Below are 20585 nucleotides of genomic sequence, written 5' to 3' on the forward strand. Positions count from 1 at the left end.
CCTTTCTTTGGAGGACCATGTTGAACAGCCCTACATCTTCAAGGTCTTGTTTGCTCTGGGTGTTTCATACTGGGGTAAAGGGTGGCTTTGCTACACCAGCACCCATCTTCCTAGAAAATAGGTTTCTTCCTGATTTCTGCCTTCCATGTTAGGTTTTTTCACTTGCTTGTTGAGCATGTGTAACTCCTCATTCCCTAGTATAAAATTGGCTACCTCTAGTTTCTTTTGCCAGGTTTGTAATACAGTTGGCTCTGTCCATTACTGTGCAGTATGCAATTAGGACTTTCTACCCTTCCTTACAATAGCATTTAACTGCGATTCTGGGAGCCATAGAGGCAAGTCTTTGTTCCCATTAACGTCACATCCAGAATCAAGTTCTGCCACGTACGACAGCAGAAGAACCCGCAGAGGAGCTGCGGCACTACCTAAGCGTTTGCATTCACACGGGCTGTGTGTTCACGGGGATCCTAGTGGTAAACAAGGCATTCTGGAGCCTCAGCAAGCATGGTGAAAACACACACAGGTCCTGCCCTGGGGGGTGCTTTATGTGATGCTCCCACGCCTGGCTTCAATCATGAGGAATTCTTTGTGGTCTTTCAGTCCTTGAAATGAAAGAGGAAAGAGGTCTGCATGGGTAAATTGGTGCAGCTGAAATTAACATCCCTTTTGTTTGTTTGTTTGCAGCCCCGGGAGAAGGGCAGGATGCGTTTTCACAGGCTGCAGAATGTGCAGATTGCCCTGGACTTCCTAAAGCAGCGACAGGTAAGAGTATCCCGTGTGTTCCCCATTCTGCCAGGGAATGTTGGCATCGGGTCCCTAGATGTTCTCAGTGCCCCTGGTAAAGTCCTCAGTAAATCTGACCGATGCCGTTCTGATCCTTGCTTGCTAGTGAGCAGCTGTATTGTGTTTGGACAAATCCTTTGGTGTTCCTTACATAGAGTTTGTGGCCTGTCTGAGGGGGAGAGTCTTAGAGAAGAGCACGATATGAAAGGTTGACTCACCTCGGGTGGAGGTCAAAGGGAAGATGAAAAATAAACCAGCACAGAAGATGGGAAAAGGTACATCGTCTAGGAAGAGGGAAAACCAGAGTGCTCCATCATCATGAGAACTGGGTGAGGGGATGGTCAGGGTGGCTGAACGGCACAGGGAGCTGAGGGGAAGGTCTCAGCTGTGCAGCACTGGTGACTTAAGAGAACAGTTTTAATAGAGCAGAAGAGTATTTAGGACATAGTAAAGAAGCAACATATTTTTAGACATAGTGGGAGAAGGCAGTGAAGAGAGGAAAACAGAATGAGAGTGAGGAGGAGTACGAGTCAGAGCATGTTAGCCCCGGAAGGTGCCTTGGAGATCCTCTAGTCCAGCCTTTTTGTTTCATACGAAAGGAAACTGAGAAATGACCCGCCCCAGATCACACAAGGTAGAGCAAAGCTGGGACTTCCACCCAGGTCTCCTGACATTTGTTTAACGCTCCTTCCGTGCTGCTTTCTACACACGTTTCTTCCTCCCATTGCTTCCTAATTGATGCAGCCAAGCCCAGGGATTGAGGGATGAGATACAGAGTACAGCTGATGTGGTTTCTTTGAAAAAGAAAGGAAAAAATGCCTCTTCTGAGATACAGGGAGGAGGAAGGAAGGAGGGATAAAGACACAGAGAAAGTTTGTGGAGAGGAGGAAGGTGGATGGATGAGGGAGTCAGAGATCATCTGCTTAGAGAGCTGTTTGGAAAGATTTGTTATAGCTGCAGTCGCCAGGCAACAGCACCGGTCACGATGACATTAGATGGTACATATATTTTTGGAGTTAGTTCATTTTTGTCACTCTTATCAGTAATTCTCATTAACTTGGGAAATTCTTTTTCTGTGTACTCCTATAGCAGTTTGCTTCTAATATAATACTTACTACTTTATTGTTATTTCTCTGTTTGCTCTAATGCATTGTAGGCCCGTGAGGACAGGGAACGTGATCTTACTTAACATTTTTATCTTCATCACCTGTCATCATGAATGGTCCATAATCAGCACTTAATAATATTTGTTGAATAAATTGATAAATGAAAAGAGGTAGGAGAAGTGGAGGCTGACGTGTTTAGGGGACCAGAGAGAGCAGCGTTGGAATGTCTGTATGTAGAGTTACAGGAAACCAGAGAGGGCCTTAATGGGCAAAAGGTGAATTGAGGAGAACTGATTAGCTAGAAATGTAAATAAGGATGGAGAGGAGATTGGTTACTCGGCTACAGTAAAAATGTGAGAGGTTAACAGTGGACACAGAGAAGGGCAGAGAGAACTCTAGAGCAGTTCTTGCTTATGGTGAGGTTGTAGCTGTGCAGGTGTCCAAAGCAGAGTGAAAATGAAAGTCATCAGAAGTGGGAAGGCAGACGAGTTGTACAGATGGGTGATACTTGGGTCCTCGAGATGACTGTGACAGTTACCAAGAAAGGTGGTAGAAGATGAGGTAGGAAAGGTAGGAGTTAGGTGTGAAGTCTCCAAGGAACAGATTGGCAGAGGTTGGAAGGTGGCTTGGCCAAGGAAGGTAGACTTCAGAAAACAAGGGGAAAGCTGACAGAGGTGGGACTGAGGAACGTGGACTTGGCTGATACTGCCAGCCTGCCAGCTGTGGGCTGCTTGTGATTAGAAAACCTGCACTCAGACCAGAAGCAGGTTGTCCCACTCCCAATACACAGAAGAGGAAACTGAGCTACAGACAAGGGAAAGAATTTGCCCAGGTGTCTTGGTCATTCAGGTTGCTGTAACACAATATCACAGCCCTGGTGGCTTATAAACAACAGAAATTTATTTCTCACAGTTCTGAACGCTGGGAAGTCCAAGATCGAGGCAGATTTGGTATCTGGTGAGGTCCTGGTTCAGAGATGGATTTTAGCTGTGACCTCACATGATGGAAAGGTCGAGGGAGCTTTCTGGGTCTCTCTTATAAAGATACTAATTCCATTCCCTCAAGACCTAATCACCCCCAGAAGGTCCCACCTCCATGTACCTTCAGGATGGGTGTTAGGATTTAACATGTGAGTTTTGGAGGGGCACAAGCATTCAGTCTACAGCACCGGTCACAATAGTGTAAGGGAGAAGTGAGGCTTCTGTTTGAGATCACTAGGTTCTTTAGTACATGAAGATTTCAGTTCAATTGAAGAGATAAAGGGAGGGCAGCTTCAGGACGGTTTGGCACAGTTGTCAGGACCTCCGTGAGGGTACGACAGACACTCGCAGGGGTGGAGGTGGAAGTGGAAGTAGGCTGGTTTTCCTAGGACACTCTTGGTTTCAGCACTGAAAGGCCCACGTCCCAGGAAACCCCTCAGTTTTCAGCACACAGGGATGGTTGGTCACCCTGGTGGGGGAAGGGCCTGTGTGTCTGTGCACATCGTGTTGCTAGAATGAGATTTTAGGAGTAAAGCATATGCTATGGGAGGTGTGGGCAGGTGGGGATGTCTGCGACAAAGGAGGGGAAATAGGCAGGAGCAGGCAAGAGACCAGTGAGGGACAAGGGGCAGATCTCTCTCTCTCTCTCTCAACCTTGAAGAAATAAGAAAGAAAAAGAAAAAAGTCAGGGCTGTGATGACTTAATTAAAAAGCAACTCATAATAGCATGTGCTTGCAAGGTTGCTTTGCTGGTGGGATTGCAAAATGGTACAATCACGCTGGAAGATACTGGGTTGGCCAAAAAGTGCCTTCACTTTTAAAGTAAAAATCAGACACATTTTTCGTTTTCACCAAGAACTTTATTGAACAAATATATTCACCCTTTTGTTCCACTACTTTCTGCCATTTTTCAGGCAACTTCGTAATTCCATCTTCCCAAAACATTTTATCTTTTTGAGCAAAGAACTGTTCCAGGTGCCTTTTACAGTCTTCCAGGGAATTGAAATTTTTTCCATTAAGAGAATTTTGTAAAGACCTAAATAAATGGAAATCTGAAGGTGCATTGTCTGGTGAGTACAGTAGATGAGTCAGAACTTCCCAGCCAAGCTGTAACAGTTTTTGCCTCGTCATCAAAGAAACTTATGGTCTTGGCGTTATCCTGATGGAAGATTATGAGTTTTCTGTTGACTAATTCCGAACGCTTTTTGTCAAGTGTTGCTTTCACTTGGTCTAATTGAGAGCAGTATTTGTTGGAATTAATGGTTTGGTTTTCCAGAAGGAGCTCATGGTAGAGGACTCCCTTCCAATCCCACCATGTATACACAACATCACCTTCTTTGGATGAAGACCAGCCTCTGGTGTGGTTGGTGGTGGTTCATTTCGCTTGCCCCACGATCTCTTCCGTTCCACATTATTGTACAGTGTCCACTTTTCACCTCCTGCCACAATTTGTTTTAAAAATGGAACGTTTTCATTACGTTTAAGTAGAGAATCACGTGTGGAAATACGGTCAAGAAGGTTTGTTTCACTTATGTGGAACCCAAGCATCAAAGCGATGAACATAAACAGGCTGGTGCAAATGATTTTCAACGCTTGATTTGGATATTTCGAGTATGTCGGCTATCTCCCGCGTGGTATAACGTTGATTGGTCTCAATTAATGTCTCGATTTGATCGCTATCAGCGTCAACTGGTCTACCCGACCGTGGAGCATCGTCCAGCGAGAAATCTGCACTTCGCAAACCACTCTTGACACGTTCGATCAGTCGCAGCACCTTCTCCATACACTGCACAAATCTGTTTTTGCGCTTCAGTTGCATTTTTACCTTTCTTGAAATAATAAAGCATAATATGCCAAAATGTTGCTTTTTCTCTTCTATCTTCAACATTAAAATGTTTACACAAAAATTCACCAATTTTGATACGTCTTTTTTTAAATGCGCACTGATATGACAGCTGTCACAATACAATCTAACAAAATTGTTTTGAATGCAGTTAAAGACAACTAAGTGCTACTAGAGCCATCTTACGGAAAAAACCGAATGAACCTTTTGGCCAACCCAACAGTTTGGCAGTTTCTTTTAAAGCTAAACATATACCATATGACCCAGCAATCCCACTCCTAGGAGTTTACCCTAGAGAAATGAAAACATGTGCTCGCACAAAAAACTGTACATGAGTATCAGAGCTTTATTCATAATTGCCCCAGACTGGAAACAACGCAAATGTCCTTCAATAGATGAGTGGATAATTACAGTGTAGTATATCGGTATAATGCAATACTCCTCCACAACGAAAAGGAGCAAACTGTTGTTACGTGCAGCACCTTGGATGGGGATCTCATGGACGTTATGCAGAGTGAAAAAAAGCTATTATCAAAAGATTACATACTGTGTGATTCCATTTATATGACATTCTGGAAAAAGCAAAATTGGGAACAGATCAGTGGTTGCCAGGATTTAGGGGTGGGGGCAGGGTTTGACTACAAAGGGGCAGCTCGAGATCACCTTTCGGGTTGACGTACCTGTTCTGTCATCCTGATTGTGGTGGTAGTTACACAAATCCGTACATGTGTGAAAACTCAGAACTGTACACCAAAAAAACCAATTTAACTGCATATAAATAATGAAAATCTATAAAAATGAAATCAAAACAAAAATGTCACAGAGCTCTGAGACCAGCTTCTGTTTCTTTTTCAGGTGAAACTAGTGAATATTCGCAACGATGACATCACAGATGGCAACCCCAAGCTGACCCTGGGCCTGATCTGGACCATTATTTTGCACTTCCAGGTAGGGTCTATGAAGTTTGGGGTCCTGGTTGCTTGGTTTGGGCATGGCCTAGGAAGAGTTAGAGGTTGCTCTGCCTTCCAAGGGCACACTGAGGCTTGCTTGCTTCTCTGTATTTGGCAGTGAATGAGGGTGAGAGTGGGAGTTGGAAAGGAAGATTAGGGTGGCCTGGAGACAAAGCTCTTGCAGTGTAAACCCAGAACTTCCTCATCATTTGCATGATGAAATGGGACTTTTCACTTGTTTGTGCTTTGGCCCTTTCATTGGCAGTCTGGTTATTAAAAGTCTGCTCAGCTGAGTCAAAACTGGCTCTTCAGGGACTCAGAATGTGAGGGGTGGGGAGAGATGTTGGATTTGATGCTCTAGAAGGATGGAGCAAAGCCTTATAATCCTGCTTTGTTGTAGACTTTCCCTCATCTCTAATGATCTTAAACAAGCCTAGTTAATTGTAGCACTGTCTTAGTCAGTTCGGGCTGTTGTAATGAAACACCATAAGCTGGATGGCTTAAACAACAGACATTCATTTCTCACATTTCTGGAGGCTGGAAGTCTAAGATCAGAGTGCTAGCATGGTTGGCTCCTTGGTGAGGGCCCTTTTCCTAGTTATGCCCTTGCATGACCTTTCCTTGGGGCATGCATCCAGAGAAGGAGATCTTGTGTCCCTTCATCTTTTTATAAGGGCATCAATCCCATTATGAGGGCTCCACTCCCATGACCTCATCTAAACCTAATTACCTGCCAAAGGCCCCACCTCCAAATACCATCATATCAGGGTTAGGGCTTCAATATATGAATTTCGAGGGGACACAAACATTCAGTTCATAGCAAGCACCTTGGTCTCTGGGTTTGTATATGTGTTTGTAATCACAACCTTGTAGCATCCATCACACCCAAGAACAGTGGCATGTTGGAAGTGTTCACATGGTCACACAGCCTTCCTGTTGGTCCCCCCTAAGAAGGTAAATCCTTTTCAAGTCTGGATTGCTATTGGAAAATCACAGCCCTATTTTTATAAGAAGACTATCTTGAATCACGTTAGCTCAACTAAACAAAACTATTTCTCAGACAGTTCTCCTATACCCAACAGCTGTACACAAGGCTGATCGATTACAGGGAGCACTTCTTTTTTTTTTTTAATTAATTTATTTTTGGCTGCGTTAGGTCTTTGTTGCTGCGTGCAGGCTTTCTCTAGTATGGCGAGTGGGGCTACTCTTGCTGCTCTTGGTTATGGTGCGTGGGCTTCTCATTGCGGTGGCTTCTCTTGTGGAGCACGGGCTCTAGGCATGGACTTCAATAGTTGTGGCGCATGGACTTCAGTAGTTGTGGTGTGTGGGCGTGGGCTCAGTATTTGTGGCGCGGGCTTTTAGTTGCTCTGTGGCATGTGGGATCTTCCCGGACCAGGGCTCGAACCCATGTCCCCTGCGTTGGCAGGCAGATTCTTTACCACTGCGCCACCAGCGAAGTCCTAGGGGAGCATCTCTTGAGCAGGTGGGAAAAGGCTATACTATAAATATCTCAAGGCAGTGACTCCCAGGGCTGTGGCTGCTGTGATGTCCCAGTTGGGGATTCAGCTCCACCTGCTGGGTGAACTCAGAACAGCAGGTGTCCCAGAATTCCTGAGAATCTGAGAAATTCTGAGAGCTCAGGGCTTATTTCTTGGGGCTCTGGTTTGGAACCAGTGCTGGCAATCTGCAGCATAAGTAGGCTTAGGAAAGTGTGGAGGTAACGTGTGTTTTTGTGGAACCACAGGGTGTCCTCAGGCATGCTTCGGATATAGGGATAACCAAGAACATGAACTTGGCAGTGTGCCTTGGCAGGGTGGGAACGAGAACTTTGCTGAGCTTTCATAGAGTTACCCTCCTGGCACCCTTATGAAAAGAGGGGTTTTTTAGAGAAACTTTGTTGGTTGTTTGTATTTCACCACAAACCTGCCTTCACTTTGAAAGACCGATGTTATTCCTCATAGGTGTGACGTAAGAGGAAGCTGTCCACTGGGTCTTTGTTTCTCCTGACTGCAACTAAACTCAACAAAAGGGAAATTCAGGGGCCAAGGAATGAACATTGAACTGGCTAATGAAAATTTTCCTGGGACAGAGGAGATGGTGGTTATGTTCCTTAACTGAACACTCCATCAGGAAAATGTTCTCTCTTACTCTCTCTTTAAAAATTTGTTATGAAAAATTTCAAACATATATGAAAGCAGAGAAAATAGTATAGAACCACCATGTACCCATCACCTAGCCCTACAGTTACTAACTCATGGCCAGTGTTATTTTGTCTATATCCTGATCCACTCCTCACACCCCCCAGTAGGTTTTTTTTTTTTTTTTTTTATAAAATGCTTGTTTTCCTCCACTTGATTTTAGGAAGTTTTTTTTTTTTGTTTTTTTTTTTTTTGTTTTTTTTGTTTTTGGCTGTGTTGGGTCTTCGTTTCTGTGTGAGGGCTTTCTGTAGTTGCGGCAAGCGGGGGCCACTCTTCATCACGGTGCGCGGGCCTCTCACTGTCGCGGCCTCTCCCGTTGCGGAGCACAGGCTCCAGACGCGCAGGCTCAGTAGTTGTGGCGCACGGGCTTAATTGCTCCGCGGCATGTGGGATCCTCCCAGACCAGGGCTCGAACCCGTGTCCCTTGCATTGGCGGGCAGACTCTCAACCACTGTGCCAGCAGGGAAGCCCCTCATTTTGGATTTTTGCCTGTATGTTCACGAGTGAGATTTTTTTTTTAAGTCCATCCCTTCTTTTTTTTTTAGAAATGCTCTATTTATTTATTTATTGCTTGCTTGCTTGCTTGCTTGCTGTGTTGGGTCTTCGTTTCTGTGCGAGGCCTTTCTCTAGTTGCGGCAAGCGGGGGCCACTCTTCATCACGGTGCGCGGGCCTCTCACTGTCGCGGCCTCTCCCGTTGCGGAGCACAGGCTCCAGACGCGCAGGCTCAGTAGTTGTCGCTCACGGGCTTAGTTGCTCCACGGCATGTGGAATCTTCCCAGACCAGGGCTCGAACCCGTGTCCCCTGCATTAGCGGGCAGATTCTCAACCACTGCGCCACCAGGGAATCCCCCAATAGGTTATTTTGAAAGGAGTCCCAGACATCATATTTCATCTGTAAATATTTCAGTGTGTATCTCTGAAAGACTCTTCATTTAAGCAAACCACAGTGTTATAACACTGTAAAAATCAGTAATTTCTTAACATCATTGAATATCTGAGCATTGTTCAGATTTCCCCAATTATCTCATTTAAAAAAATGGCTTGTGGGCTTCCCTGGTGGCGCAGTGGTTGAGAATCTGCCTGCCAATGCAGGGGACACGGGTTCGAGCCCTGGTCTGGGAAGATCCCACATGCCGCGGAGCAACTGGGCCCGTGAGCCACAATTACTGAGCCTGCGCGTCTGGAGCCTGTGCTCTGCAACAAGAGAGGCCGCGATAGTGAGAGGCCCGCGCACTGCAATGAAGAGTGGCCCCCGCTTGCCGCAACTACAGAAAGCCCTCGCACAGAAACGAAGACCCAACACAGCTAAAAGTAAATAAATAAACAAACTTATTAAAAAAAAAAAAAAGACTTGTTTGAATCAGAATCCAAACAAAGTCCACACATGTATTAAATTTTCCCCTCCTCTTTTTCTCCCCTTTTGGTTTGTTGAATAAATCAGGTCTTTTGTCCTATGCAATTTATGTAAAGATGCTGGTGACATCTCTGAGATGTTTTCTAACAGCATCCGCCATCCCTCTTTTGTATTGCCTGTAAACTGGTGTTTTAGACCTGAGGCTGGATCATACTCAGGTTCCCTTTTTTGTGGGGGGGAGCGGGCAAGGATGGTGATGCTGAGTTGTATACATTTTTTTTTTTTTTTGGCTGTGTTGGGTCTTCATTGCTGTGCGGGGGCTACTGTTCGTTGCGGTGTGTGGGCTTCTTATTGCCGTGGCTTCTCTTGTTGCGGAGCATGGGCTCTAGGCGCATGGGCTTCAGTAGTTGCAGTAAGCGGGCTCAGTAGTTGTGGCACACGGGCCCTAGAGAGCGTGGGCTTCAGTAGTTGCAGCACATGGGTTCAGTAGTTGTGGCTCACGGGCCCTAGAGCTCAGGCTCAGTAGTTGTGGCGCACGAGCTTAGTTGCTCTGTGGCATGTGGAATCTTCCCGGACCAGGGATTGAACCTGTGTCCCCTGCATTGGCAGACGGATTCTTAACCTTGCACCACCAGGGAAGTCCCGAGTTGTATACTTCTATTGCTACACATCAGAAGGCACATAATGTCTGTTGTCTGTCTTTTCGTGATGTTAAGCTTGATTAGTTGGTTCAGATGTTATCAGCCTGATCCATCCATTGTAGATCCACTCACTGTTAGCTCTTCACCTAAAAGTTTAGCAGCTACTGTTTGTCATTGCTAGTTCCATTATTTCATTAGAAGTTGCAAAATGGTGATACTCAAAATTCTGTAATTCTTTTGTAAAGTAGAATTTTACCTTATCCATTACCCTGAGAGATAGCTTCTATAGGAAAGGCAAGATACCAAGATAAATGCTTTCATCTTTCCCTCTGTTTTACCAGTTTTCAGAATAATTAGTTGGTTCTCTAAGTCTCTCCAAAGACCAATGAAAATTTCTTTGTTGATATTTATTTTCCCTTAGTATCAGTGTGACTCATGGATTTTTAACAGACTTAAATGTGTTCTAATCAAATACAGCTGTCATTTTTCCTAATACTCAGCTCCATCTTTGGCCAATGACTTTTTTCAAGTTGACTCTGAGTCCTTTGTCATGATCCCCATAGTCTTTGATAATGTCTTTTATTTCTTGCGTGAAGAGCTGTTCGAGGTATTTTTTGTATATTTCCTGTTTCAGGCCTGGGATTATCAATTTCTCCAAGGAACTGAAATTCTTTGTTGACAGCAATCTGAGTGCTACCGGGTTCGTCACTGTATCTAGGTGTTTTCTGTGGACAGAGCTAGCTAACACTTGTATTTTTCTCTTTTAAAAAAGCCAAGAATTTATAATGATGTTTCTAATTCAAACAGAATTACAGAGTTTTATTCAACTTCTTTGACTTTATGTTTGTATCCTTTTTTTCTTATGCTGAAAATCTTGATGCTATCTAAGTAACACATTACTTTTCCCCTTTTTCATACACACACAAGCACACGGATGCACGCATACATAAACTCATATATATTATAGCATATAAAATCATATATATTGTACGTAATATATTTGAATCAAAATAACAATGACAGTGTTATTATTAACAACACGATTACTGAAAAGTTTGTGATTTCTTTGCAGTTCTTTTTGTCCTTAGTGTTTATCTCCTAAGGACATACAAATAATTTTGTTTTATAGTCATTTGAAGTAACTTCTCTCTGTGTTGTTAAGCCATTAATTCAATACACAATTAGGTTCATTTGTTTTTATATTCCTTCAGTTTTTAGGGATTGTTTTTTTCCCTTTCAATTTTATTTTATATTTTATAGACCATATACACTGTTCCAAAGGGAAATTTTAAAAAGTGAACACAAGGTGTGCTCAGTGAAGTCTAGCTCTCATCTCTGCCCTCTCCATCCTGTTTCTTCCCTTTCCATATAGTTAGCTGATTGTTTTAAAACATCTTTTGGTTATCATTCTATTGTTTGTTTAAGAAAATACATTCTTTTTTAAAAACGACTTTATTGAGGTATAATTTATGTACCTTAAAATTGACCCATTTTCATTGTGTAATTCACTGATTTTTATGAGTTGTATAACCATCACCATAATCCAATTTTAGAACATTTTCATCATCCCACTAAGGTCCTTCTTGTCTATTTATAGTTATTCTCCATTCCCATCCCCAGCCTCAGGCAACCACTAATCTGTTTTTTGTTTCTACAGATTTGCCTATTCCAGACATTTCATTTAAATGGAATGTTACAATATGTGCTCTTTTGTGTCTAGCTTCTTCCACTTAACATAATATTCTTGAGGTTCATCTATGTTGTAGCATGTATCAGTACTTAATTCCTTTATTTCTGAGGGGTATTCTGTTGTATGGATATACCATATATTTTGTTTATTCAGCAGTTGATGGACATTTGGGTTGTTTTCATTTTTTGGCTATTATAAATAACGTTGATTTGAATATTTGTGTGGATGTATGTTTTCATTTCTCTTGGGTATATACCTGTGGGTGGAATTGCTGGGTTATAGGGTAGGTTTATATATAACTTTTTAAGAAACTGCCAAACTGTTTTCCAAAGTGGCTGAACCATTTTATATTCCCATTAGCTCAATTGTGAGAGTTCCTGTTTCTCCATATCCTTGTAATTGTTTGTCTTTTAGATTATAGCCATCATAGTGGGTGTGAAATGGTATCTGCTTGTAGTTTTAGTTTGCAGGAGAATGTATTCTTTTTCTTTTTTTTTTTAAAGGATTTTGTTTTTTATTTTTATTTATTATTATTATTATTTTTTAAACCACAAGTGTCTTTTTTTAAGTTATTTATTTATTTTTATTTATTATTTATTTTTGGCTGTGTTGGGTCTTCGTTTCTGTGCGAGGGCTCTCTCTAGTTGCGGCAAGCGGGGGCCACCCTTCATCGCGGTGCGCGGGCCTCTCACTATCGCAGCCTCTCTTGTTGCGGAGCACAGGCTCCAGACGCGCAGGCTCAGTAGTTGTGGCTCATGGGCCTAGTTGCTCCATGGCACGTGGGATCTTCCCAGACCAGGGCTCGAACCCGCGTCCCCCGCATCGGCAGGCAGACTCCCAACCACTGCGCCACCAGGGAAGCCCCTATTTTTTATTTTTTTGGTTGTGTTGGGTCTTCGTTGCTGCGTGCGGGTTTTCTCTAGTTGCCGCGAGCGGGGGCTACTCTTTGTTGCCATGCGCTGGCTTTTCATTGCGGTGGCTTCTCGTTGCAGAGCGTGGGCTCTAGGTGCGCGGGCTTCAGTAGTTGCGGCATGCAGGCTCAGTAGTTGTGGCTTGCGGGCTCTAGAGCGCAGGCTCAGTAGTTGTGGCTTGCGGGCTCTAGAGCGCAGGCTCAGTAGTTGTGGTGCACGGGCTTAGTTGCTCCGTGGCGTGTGGGATCTTCCCGGACCAGGGCTCGAAGCCAAGTCCCCTGCATTGGCAGGCGGATTCTTAACCACTGTGCCACCAGGGAAGTCCCGATTTGAGTTTTTAATTATGAAATTTTTAACTACCCAGAGAAGTACAGAAAAGTATATAACAGATCTTCATGTGTGTAGTCACCTTCAAAATTAAACAGATGTTAATATTTTATATTTGCTTTTATATATGTTTTTTTTTTTTTTTTTTTTCCAGAATACTTTTCGTTTTTTCAGTCACTCTCAGAAGGCCAGTATGACTTACAGGGTTGTGTGACATATACTGCTGTCTAACGTGGTTATTTGTTTCACTCAATAAGTATTCGTTAAATGAATGGATATTGTATGAAATTGGTCTCCTCGAAGCTGTGGTGTAGGTAGACCAGATAAATAGACTGTGGTGTCTGTTTTCCTGTGCCCATTGTTCAGATGAGCAAACTGAAACCCAGAGACCAACTGACTTTTTTAGGTTATACATCCAGATACTAATAATAGGATTTCTTATCTCTTGATTTTGTCCAAGCCTGTTTTAAGGTACATGTTAGGATTTATGATTTTTCTGGAAGATAAGTTCTTTAAAAATCAGAATCTGACAAAATTAGCTTTCCAACTTTCAAATGTTTATTAAATACTAGTGTATGTATAGCACTCTGAAATTTAAAAAGTCTGGGAGTTTAGGTCAAGAGTGGTCTTAGTTGGGTTTGCATTTGTGTGTACTTTATGACACTTGGTGCTTGGCGTGTAGATGAGGCATCATTCATGCTTGTGGAGTAAATGAATGAGCTTTTTTGCTCTGGAGTTTTTCATGCCCGCTGTCTCTGTGGGAGACCTATGGGCAGTAAACAGTTAACTAGAAAAAGCCAAAGGAGAAGATGTGAAAAATATGTGGGCACTAGAAACCTGCTCTCCCAGAAGGCAGCTGGCCATGTGTTGAGAGTTCAGGCTAGATGAGAAGAAGGTCCAGGGGAAAGTCCTTGTGATCAGAGTTAACTTACTCAGTAAACTGGGGAAGCAGCGCCCCTATGGAGAAAAACAAGCACCTGAACTTTGGACGTTAGAACATAGCTACTTTCCTTAGAGCCTAATCAAGAAAAAGAGTGTATTAGGACCCTGGTGGTGGTGGAGTGCCTCATACCTCTTAGCTCCAGTAGTAAATGAGGAGAAAAGGGATTTACTGTAGACCAGGCAGGGAGCCAAGCACTTTAAAGACACCATCCCATGAACCCTCTCTACAACCCCATTAAGTAAGTGGTAGTATCCATGTTTTAGAGGTAAGGAGACTGAATCACTTAGCAAGATAGTTACTTAGCTACTAAGTTAACAGAACTGGGAATTTGAACCTAGGTCTACCTTGCTGAACTCTCTGCTCTTTTCCTAGACCAATTTTCCTCTGGAGCAGAAGGAAATGAAAGCCTGATTTGCCCAACATATGCAGAAGTTTAAGAAAGAAAAGGCTCCTAGAAGTATGCTCAGCTCTGTCAGGCCCATCTGTCAGAGAAAACTGCAGCAGCAGCAGTCATATCCAGAGGCTGTCTCTCTTGCCCCTGAGTTGATCGTTTTCAGGAATTCAGTTTGCTTGTATTTCATGGGCAAAATTCAAGCTTGAGCCTTGGGGTGTACGTCTGAGAAGTTCCATAGTTCCAGCGCTCTTCGTTGAAGGAGTAGAGGCCTGGTGCCTGCCTGGAGAATTATACTCTAACATCAGATTTTTTGCTGATTAAGTGATTTTTCTGGAGTCTGACTGAGTTTCTCTCTCATGCTAACCTCCTTGTCTTGTTTCTTGCTGTGGTTTACAATGGCCATCAGATGGTGCTACAGCTTCGCAGTCAGCCTTTGTAAAGGCTTAGGGGAGAAAGAACACCTCCTGCAATGGTGAGGCAGGTGGGGCATCAGTAGGGTCTCAGAAGTGCTGTGGAAACTGTTGCTTAGGGGCTCTTATTGCTTTCCTTTTGTGGCGGGCACTTTTCAGGTCTCCAGGAGAGCTGGGTAGGCTTACGTAGAGCCAGGCTGACTGTTTCTATCTGCAGTGTGGTCTGGATCCTTTCGGTATAGAATAAATAGATTTGACCAGGAGGAAACACATATAAGCTCTGTCCTTCCACTCCATTTGGAGCCCTTTGGATTGTGCCGTTATCTCATCTGTCACACGCTATACTAAAAAAACTGGGGTGGGCAAATCCCACTGGCACAACAGGGTGGTTTTTGAATCCAACTTTTTAGACTTTTTTTTTTTAAAGATGAGCTTTAAAGTAATTCCTGTAATTATTTTTTTAAATATTTATTTAATTAATTTATTTATTTGGTTGCACCAGGTCTTAGTTGTGGCTCACGGGCTCCTTAGTTATGGCATGAGAACACTTAGTTGCGGCATGCATATAGGATCTAATTCCCTGACCAGGGATCGAACCCGGGCCCCCTGCATTGGGAGCACGGAGTCTTATCCACTGCGCCACCAGGGAGGTCCCACCAACTTTTTAGACCTTTAATTCAGACTTCCTGCCCTGCTGCAATTTGAGTAAAAACCATCTGGGCCTCACTTTAGTGACTTCCTCTCTTACTCCCAAAGAGCAAGAGTTATCTTTTTGTTTCAGCCCTTGGTCCATGTGAGTCTAGTTGCCAATTCAAAACAGTGGAGTATCTTCCTGTTTTACTTTACTGAGTACAGACTTCCATCCCTGCTGAAGGTAGAAGGCAGTGTAACAAGGGTTTGAAGTTCAAAGTCTTAAACAGGGGCTCATGTTCTGGCTTTGCCACTTTGTGTAGCCTTGAGCAAAGGAATCCACTTTCTTGAACCTCAGTTTCTTTATCTGTAGAGTGTAAAATAATAGTTTTGACTTCATTTGGTTACTGTGGGAATTAAATGAGACAATCTATAGCTTAGCATGGGGCGTGGCACATGACAAATGCTAAAAACATGTTAGCTGTCAGTAGCAGCAGTAATTACTGTTGGACATTCGTGTCAAGTATTGTTCAGCAGAAACGCTGCTTCTCTGTTGTATGTGGAAGTGGTATCCTTTTTACCGAGCATCCATATACTGTACTGAAAGCCGATTTCCGGGTTTTTCCTCTGTGTGTCATTGGCCAGCAGAATTAACAGATGTCTCTCTCTCTCTCTCTCTCTCTCTTTCTCTCTCTCAAAAGTAGGGAAATAAATGCTACAGGAGACTAGATCTTTAAAGCTTGTGTTTCTTTTCGTAACTATGAGGATTACTCTCTGGTCTCTCTTCTGGTTATAATTTTATTTTATTTTATTCTGACCTGAAAAAATCGAGAGTAGGTTAATCCTGCTTGATATTTTCTTTTGGACATACTTGGTGCAGCAATTGAAATCTGTTTCACTTCACAGTTTGGGGGCCATAGTCCCCGGCCCTGGTTCCTCTTGGCCCTTCCCTTCCTGGTTGGTACCAGCCGCTGGCTTGCTTTTCCCCTCTTTCTCCTCCTCCTTCCTTCACGTTACCTTCTCCCAGGGCCTCTTTTCTTTCCCCCTCCCTTTTCCATTTACTCTTACATTCCCTCCCTCCTTCCTGCCCTCCCTAATTCCTCCCCTCCCCTGGTTTCTAGCTCCTTTTTGCTTTCTGTTTGTGTTTCTGAAGGCAGTGCTCCAATTACCTCATATTTGGAGAGAGGAAGCTGTAGCCAATCCGGTTTCTGTCTGCTTTTAGGTCAAGTGATTTCTGAACTGCAGTGAGATGCTTTGAATTTGTCTTGTTGCAGCTCTGAGCCTGTAAGATGGCTGTCTGAATCGGCAGCGGCTGGAAGAGACAGAGAGAGGCGGGGAGGGAGGGAGGAAGAATTGGAGGGATCGCCGGCATAGTGCATGTTTTTAAACGTGCATCTAATCCGATGAAGCCAAGGTTGGGATTTCTCTGGGATCCCAGGACTGGCTTAGCTGCGTTTTTGCTGAGATTAGGAGAGGAAAGCAATGGGAAATTCGCTGGGCTGCGTTAAGGAGCCAAAAGATTCAATAGCTGTTGCTGAGAAGACTCCCATATCTCCTAAGAAAAGGGTTCGGTTCAAAAGGAAGTGGAGGGGGAAGAAAACCCCTACTCCAGAGGTCCCTCGTGAGGAAGAACCCTTGCAAGGGACTGGAGTCATCGAAGAGACGGAAACCCTGACGAAGTTAACAGTGAGTCTCCAGAAGGAGGGAGGAGTGGGAGGGGTAGAGCCACCCCCCACAGACATTTTACTGCCTGGGGACTCGGCCCCCGGCTCAGGGGTGGGAGATCAGGGGATGATCGTGCAGGTGAAGGAGAGATTCCAGGGGGAGATCCAGACTGCTCAGCTTTTGTTAGAGAATGAGTCATCAGTTGCTAGAGGGGTCTGGGATTCCCTGGAAGAGGGGATGACCGTCATCGCTCACCTGCTCGATAACCCCGCAGAAAGGAACTGTGAGAAGTCAGTGAGCCAACTGGTGGAATTTCCGAGGACAGCATCGTGCAGCAGCAGGGCTGTGCTGCTGCCTTTGCGTGGAGGGGCTGCCGTGGAGAAAGGAGACACTCAGCTTGGGTTTGGGAGCGGCACTTTCCCCAGGACAGACTGCCCCACCGACACAGGAAACCAAGACCATCTTTCCGAGGGATGGAGTGTAGGGGGAGGAACCAAGGGTATTTTAAGTGCCCCTCAGACCGGTTCCTGGATTGTGGAACGTTCTCCTTCATCACTCCTGGCCAAGTCGAGAGGCCAGAGCTGCACAGAGCCTGCCCATGTGGGTCGAGTGCCCCCCCAGGTTCCCAGACTGCCTGCTTCTCAGAGTGATTTATCCATCAGTGGCCTGACTGTGAGCATCTTGCCCTCCTCCTCTGGCTATGGCAGCGATGGGCTGCACTTACGAGGGATCCGGCCTAAAGGTACAGAGCCTGAAAAGAGCTCCACGTCCTTCTCAGAAGAGGATGGCACCCTTTCTTTGGAGGCAAGTCCCACCCCCTTAGGGGGTCTGGAGGAGGTAGGTGGGCATGTTCAAGGGTTAGTCAAACAGTGGTTTGTATTACTGGCCTCAAACTTACGAAAGTGGAATGTGGCGAGGAGTGAGGAGCTTGGTGCTGCTTCTCAAACTTTACCTGTTAGTCAAGTACTAGTAGTTAGCGACTGCTGCGCTTGACAAGCAAAGTCTATTTCAGGTCTGCCCCTTGATGCTTGAAACTGTCTTGTTGTCTCTGGGGAATCCCTGACTCTGGGTAACCATGCCACGTAATTGCTCAAGCTATCTGGTGGGGTTATCTCTCCAGGTGCAGTGCTAGGTAATACTTAACTCTCAGCAGGTCTGTTTATCAACGTCCCTGCTGTAGGAAGTTGTGGTATGGCACGGAGGTGATGGGGAGGCCTAGCTGACTCCAAAATGAGTGTGGAAGGGGTGAGGGGTGAGGCACTGACTTGGGTGTGATTGTTCTTCTCCCCTGGAGAATGATGTTCTTATTGGAGCTGCTGTAATTCCCCCCTTGGGGACACTGCTAACGACAACGCCCATTCAACATGTGTTTAGGTGGAGAGGCTAGTCCTCCTTTGGTTCCTAATTCCAGCATTAGAGGAGAGGGGCATGGATTTATCTGGAGATTAGTCCAGAGCTGGGGGGAGGGGGTAGAGAGGGAGTTAGGGCAGTTTGAAGGTTCAAGGCTAGAAACAGTTTGTTTTCTGATTGGACTTGTTTATGGCTCTAACATGTTTCTGTTTGTGAGATATATATTCAGACGTAAGTGGAGGTGGTGGTAGTTTTAGGTGGTGGGTGCTGTGAATATTTTTAGGGGTCAAGGAGCAAGTGAGAATTCAAGAGCTCTGAACACTGAGAGGGAAGGAGACTCAGCAAGACGCTGGGTGGCACAGGGTCTGGTCTGTCACATAAGGGTGTGATTGTGTAGGTGACTAAAGTTATAATTCATCAATGACTGAAGAACTTTTATTGGCATGTCAGTCTCTGCAGCAGAAGAAATAAAAACTTAGGCTCCCAGAGCGGCAAGAGGTGGAAGATGGAGCATGGCATTTTCCTTGCTAGGCTGTGGGCAGCTGCCCTGATGTCTGCAGAGCAGACAGTGTGGCCCACCTACAGGTGCCCTGCTAGTCATCAACAGGATGAGGCTGAGGAGAGACGTAAATTTTAAGCTGATCTGTGCTTAAAATGACCTTTTGGGTGATGAATTTCCCCCATGGATAGGCCCATTTCAGTGCCCTTTGTTATTATAGAGTTTGGAGACTCCAAACAGTTGGAGGAAAAGATGGCCATTGAAAAATATTTATTATGCGGTTGGGCAGGAGGCATCCTTGGGCTTTTCCATATAAAAATGTGTGTGTGTGTGTGTGTGTGTGTGTGTGAAAGTGGGAAGGGAGGCAGTGAGGCTGCTGGGGGGTGGGGTGTATTTGAGGTTCATCGGATAAGAGGGAATGTCAAAGTCAGCTTTTATCTTTGTACAGAACAGATGTAGCATAATTGTGGCAGAACCAACTGCTGAACCGACTGCTCCTTTCATATTCCTGGGGTTAAAGTTGAAGCCGTGGAGGCATCATGATGATTTAGGATACATGCTCATAATTCGGTGTGAGATTTTCAGAAAGTTTGGAGTATAAAATGTGAAGGGACTCCTAGTGGAAATCAGTTCTAGATAATGGCCCATAAGTGACTGTGGTGCTTTTGGTGTGGGATCTCCACCCTGGAGCGGGAAGGTTCTGCGCAACTCTGTGAGGAGTCTCCAAGAAAAGATTGGTGGGAGTAGACTGTGATCTGTAGTTTAACGGAAGCAACAGCAGTGTGATTCTTGGGCTGTTCAGTATGAGAAGCATACTGGTGTGTGGTGTTTTCTGGGCAGCCAGGCTCTACATCCTGTCCCAGCTACCCCTTGAGAGCAGACACAACCAGACTACTCACTTATGGCCCAGGCAGAAAAACTAGGTGGCCCGGAGTCAGCTCAGAAGGCTGACACGTCTCTGAGGCTCTGTGTCCGTCAGGTGATGCAGGGACCACAGACTGACCATTCTGTATGACAGATAAGAAGTGATTTCTCAAGATAAGTGTGAAATCCCTTCAGGATGAAAGTCCTTAAGGTCACAGGGGCCTCAAACCCTCTCTGGTCTCTGAAGGCATTGTCTTCAGGGAGCTGCCCCCTCCCTGGCAGCCTGTTCACACGGCCTGGGGCCAGCGGCAGCCCCCCGAGAGACAGGGCAGCGTGTTGTCGTGTTGTGACACTGCAGACCTCCTGTGAAATGTGGATTGAACCTCAAGGCGAGAACGTCTGACTGGAGTGAGAGCCCTGGGAGGACACGAGGGTCAGAAGAGTGGCCGCTGCTGGTCACACACCAACTCCTTCGCGGAGAGGGGCAGCAGGCGCTTCAACAGGGTTGATTTTTTGTTTGTTTGTTGGTGCTCATTTTGTTTTGTCTTTAACATGTCAGGGTAGTAACTCTCCGCAGAAACAGTTCGAGCTTCAGCGTGGTATCTGTCCTTGGCATAACTCAGGCCGCGTTGTCTCTCCCGTTGATCACTCCTGGGCATGGTGATGGGAGTGGGGCCAGGCTCTGGCTGCACAGAAACTTGGCAGTGGGTTTGTTTCTTTTCAAGATAGAGAGAAATGGGAACTGACTCTGATGCTTGCTGAGTGCCGGGTTTAGGTAGTAGAAGACAAATGGTCTGCTTTTCTGTTCACCTGGTAGAGTTGATTCTTCTCTTGACAGGAAACAGTTAACAAGAGAAACAGGATGACAGGGGCCAGGGGACAAAAATGGTTTTCAGAATAAGTAGACTCGGATTTGGAGCCGGATGGAAACGAGTTAACAGCAGTTGTACTTTGATGTCAGACAAAGGCCTTCGCTGGTCCATTCCATCTCTCAGGAGGACTCCCTACTCCCAGCTGCCATCAATAGCCATAATACCTGGCTTAAT

At 44.9% G+C, this 20585-nt stretch overlaps 1 protein-coding gene across 6 annotated transcripts in view; it reads left to right on the top strand.

Annotated features, from left to right (window-relative positions):
- Window positions 1–20585, top strand: part of MACF1 (microtubule actin crosslinking factor 1) — a 328417-nt gene that overhangs the window by 125082 nt on the left and 182750 nt on the right. For all 6 annotated transcript variants that reach the window (XM_068539571.1, XM_068539573.1, XM_068539572.1 and 3 more), the window contains 2 exons: window positions 685–762; window positions 5568–5660. In XM_068539571.1, coding sequence (XP_068395672.1) covers window positions 685–762; window positions 5568–5660 — 171 coding nt within the window. The remainder of the gene's footprint in view (window positions 1–684; window positions 763–5567; window positions 5661–20585) is intronic.

The sequence above is a fragment of the Eschrichtius robustus genome, chromosome 3 (assembly GCF_028021215.1).
Source record: "Eschrichtius robustus isolate mEscRob2 chromosome 3, mEscRob2.pri, whole genome shotgun sequence".
NCBI classification, from domain to species: Eukaryota; Metazoa; Chordata; class Mammalia; order Artiodactyla; family Eschrichtiidae; genus Eschrichtius; species Eschrichtius robustus.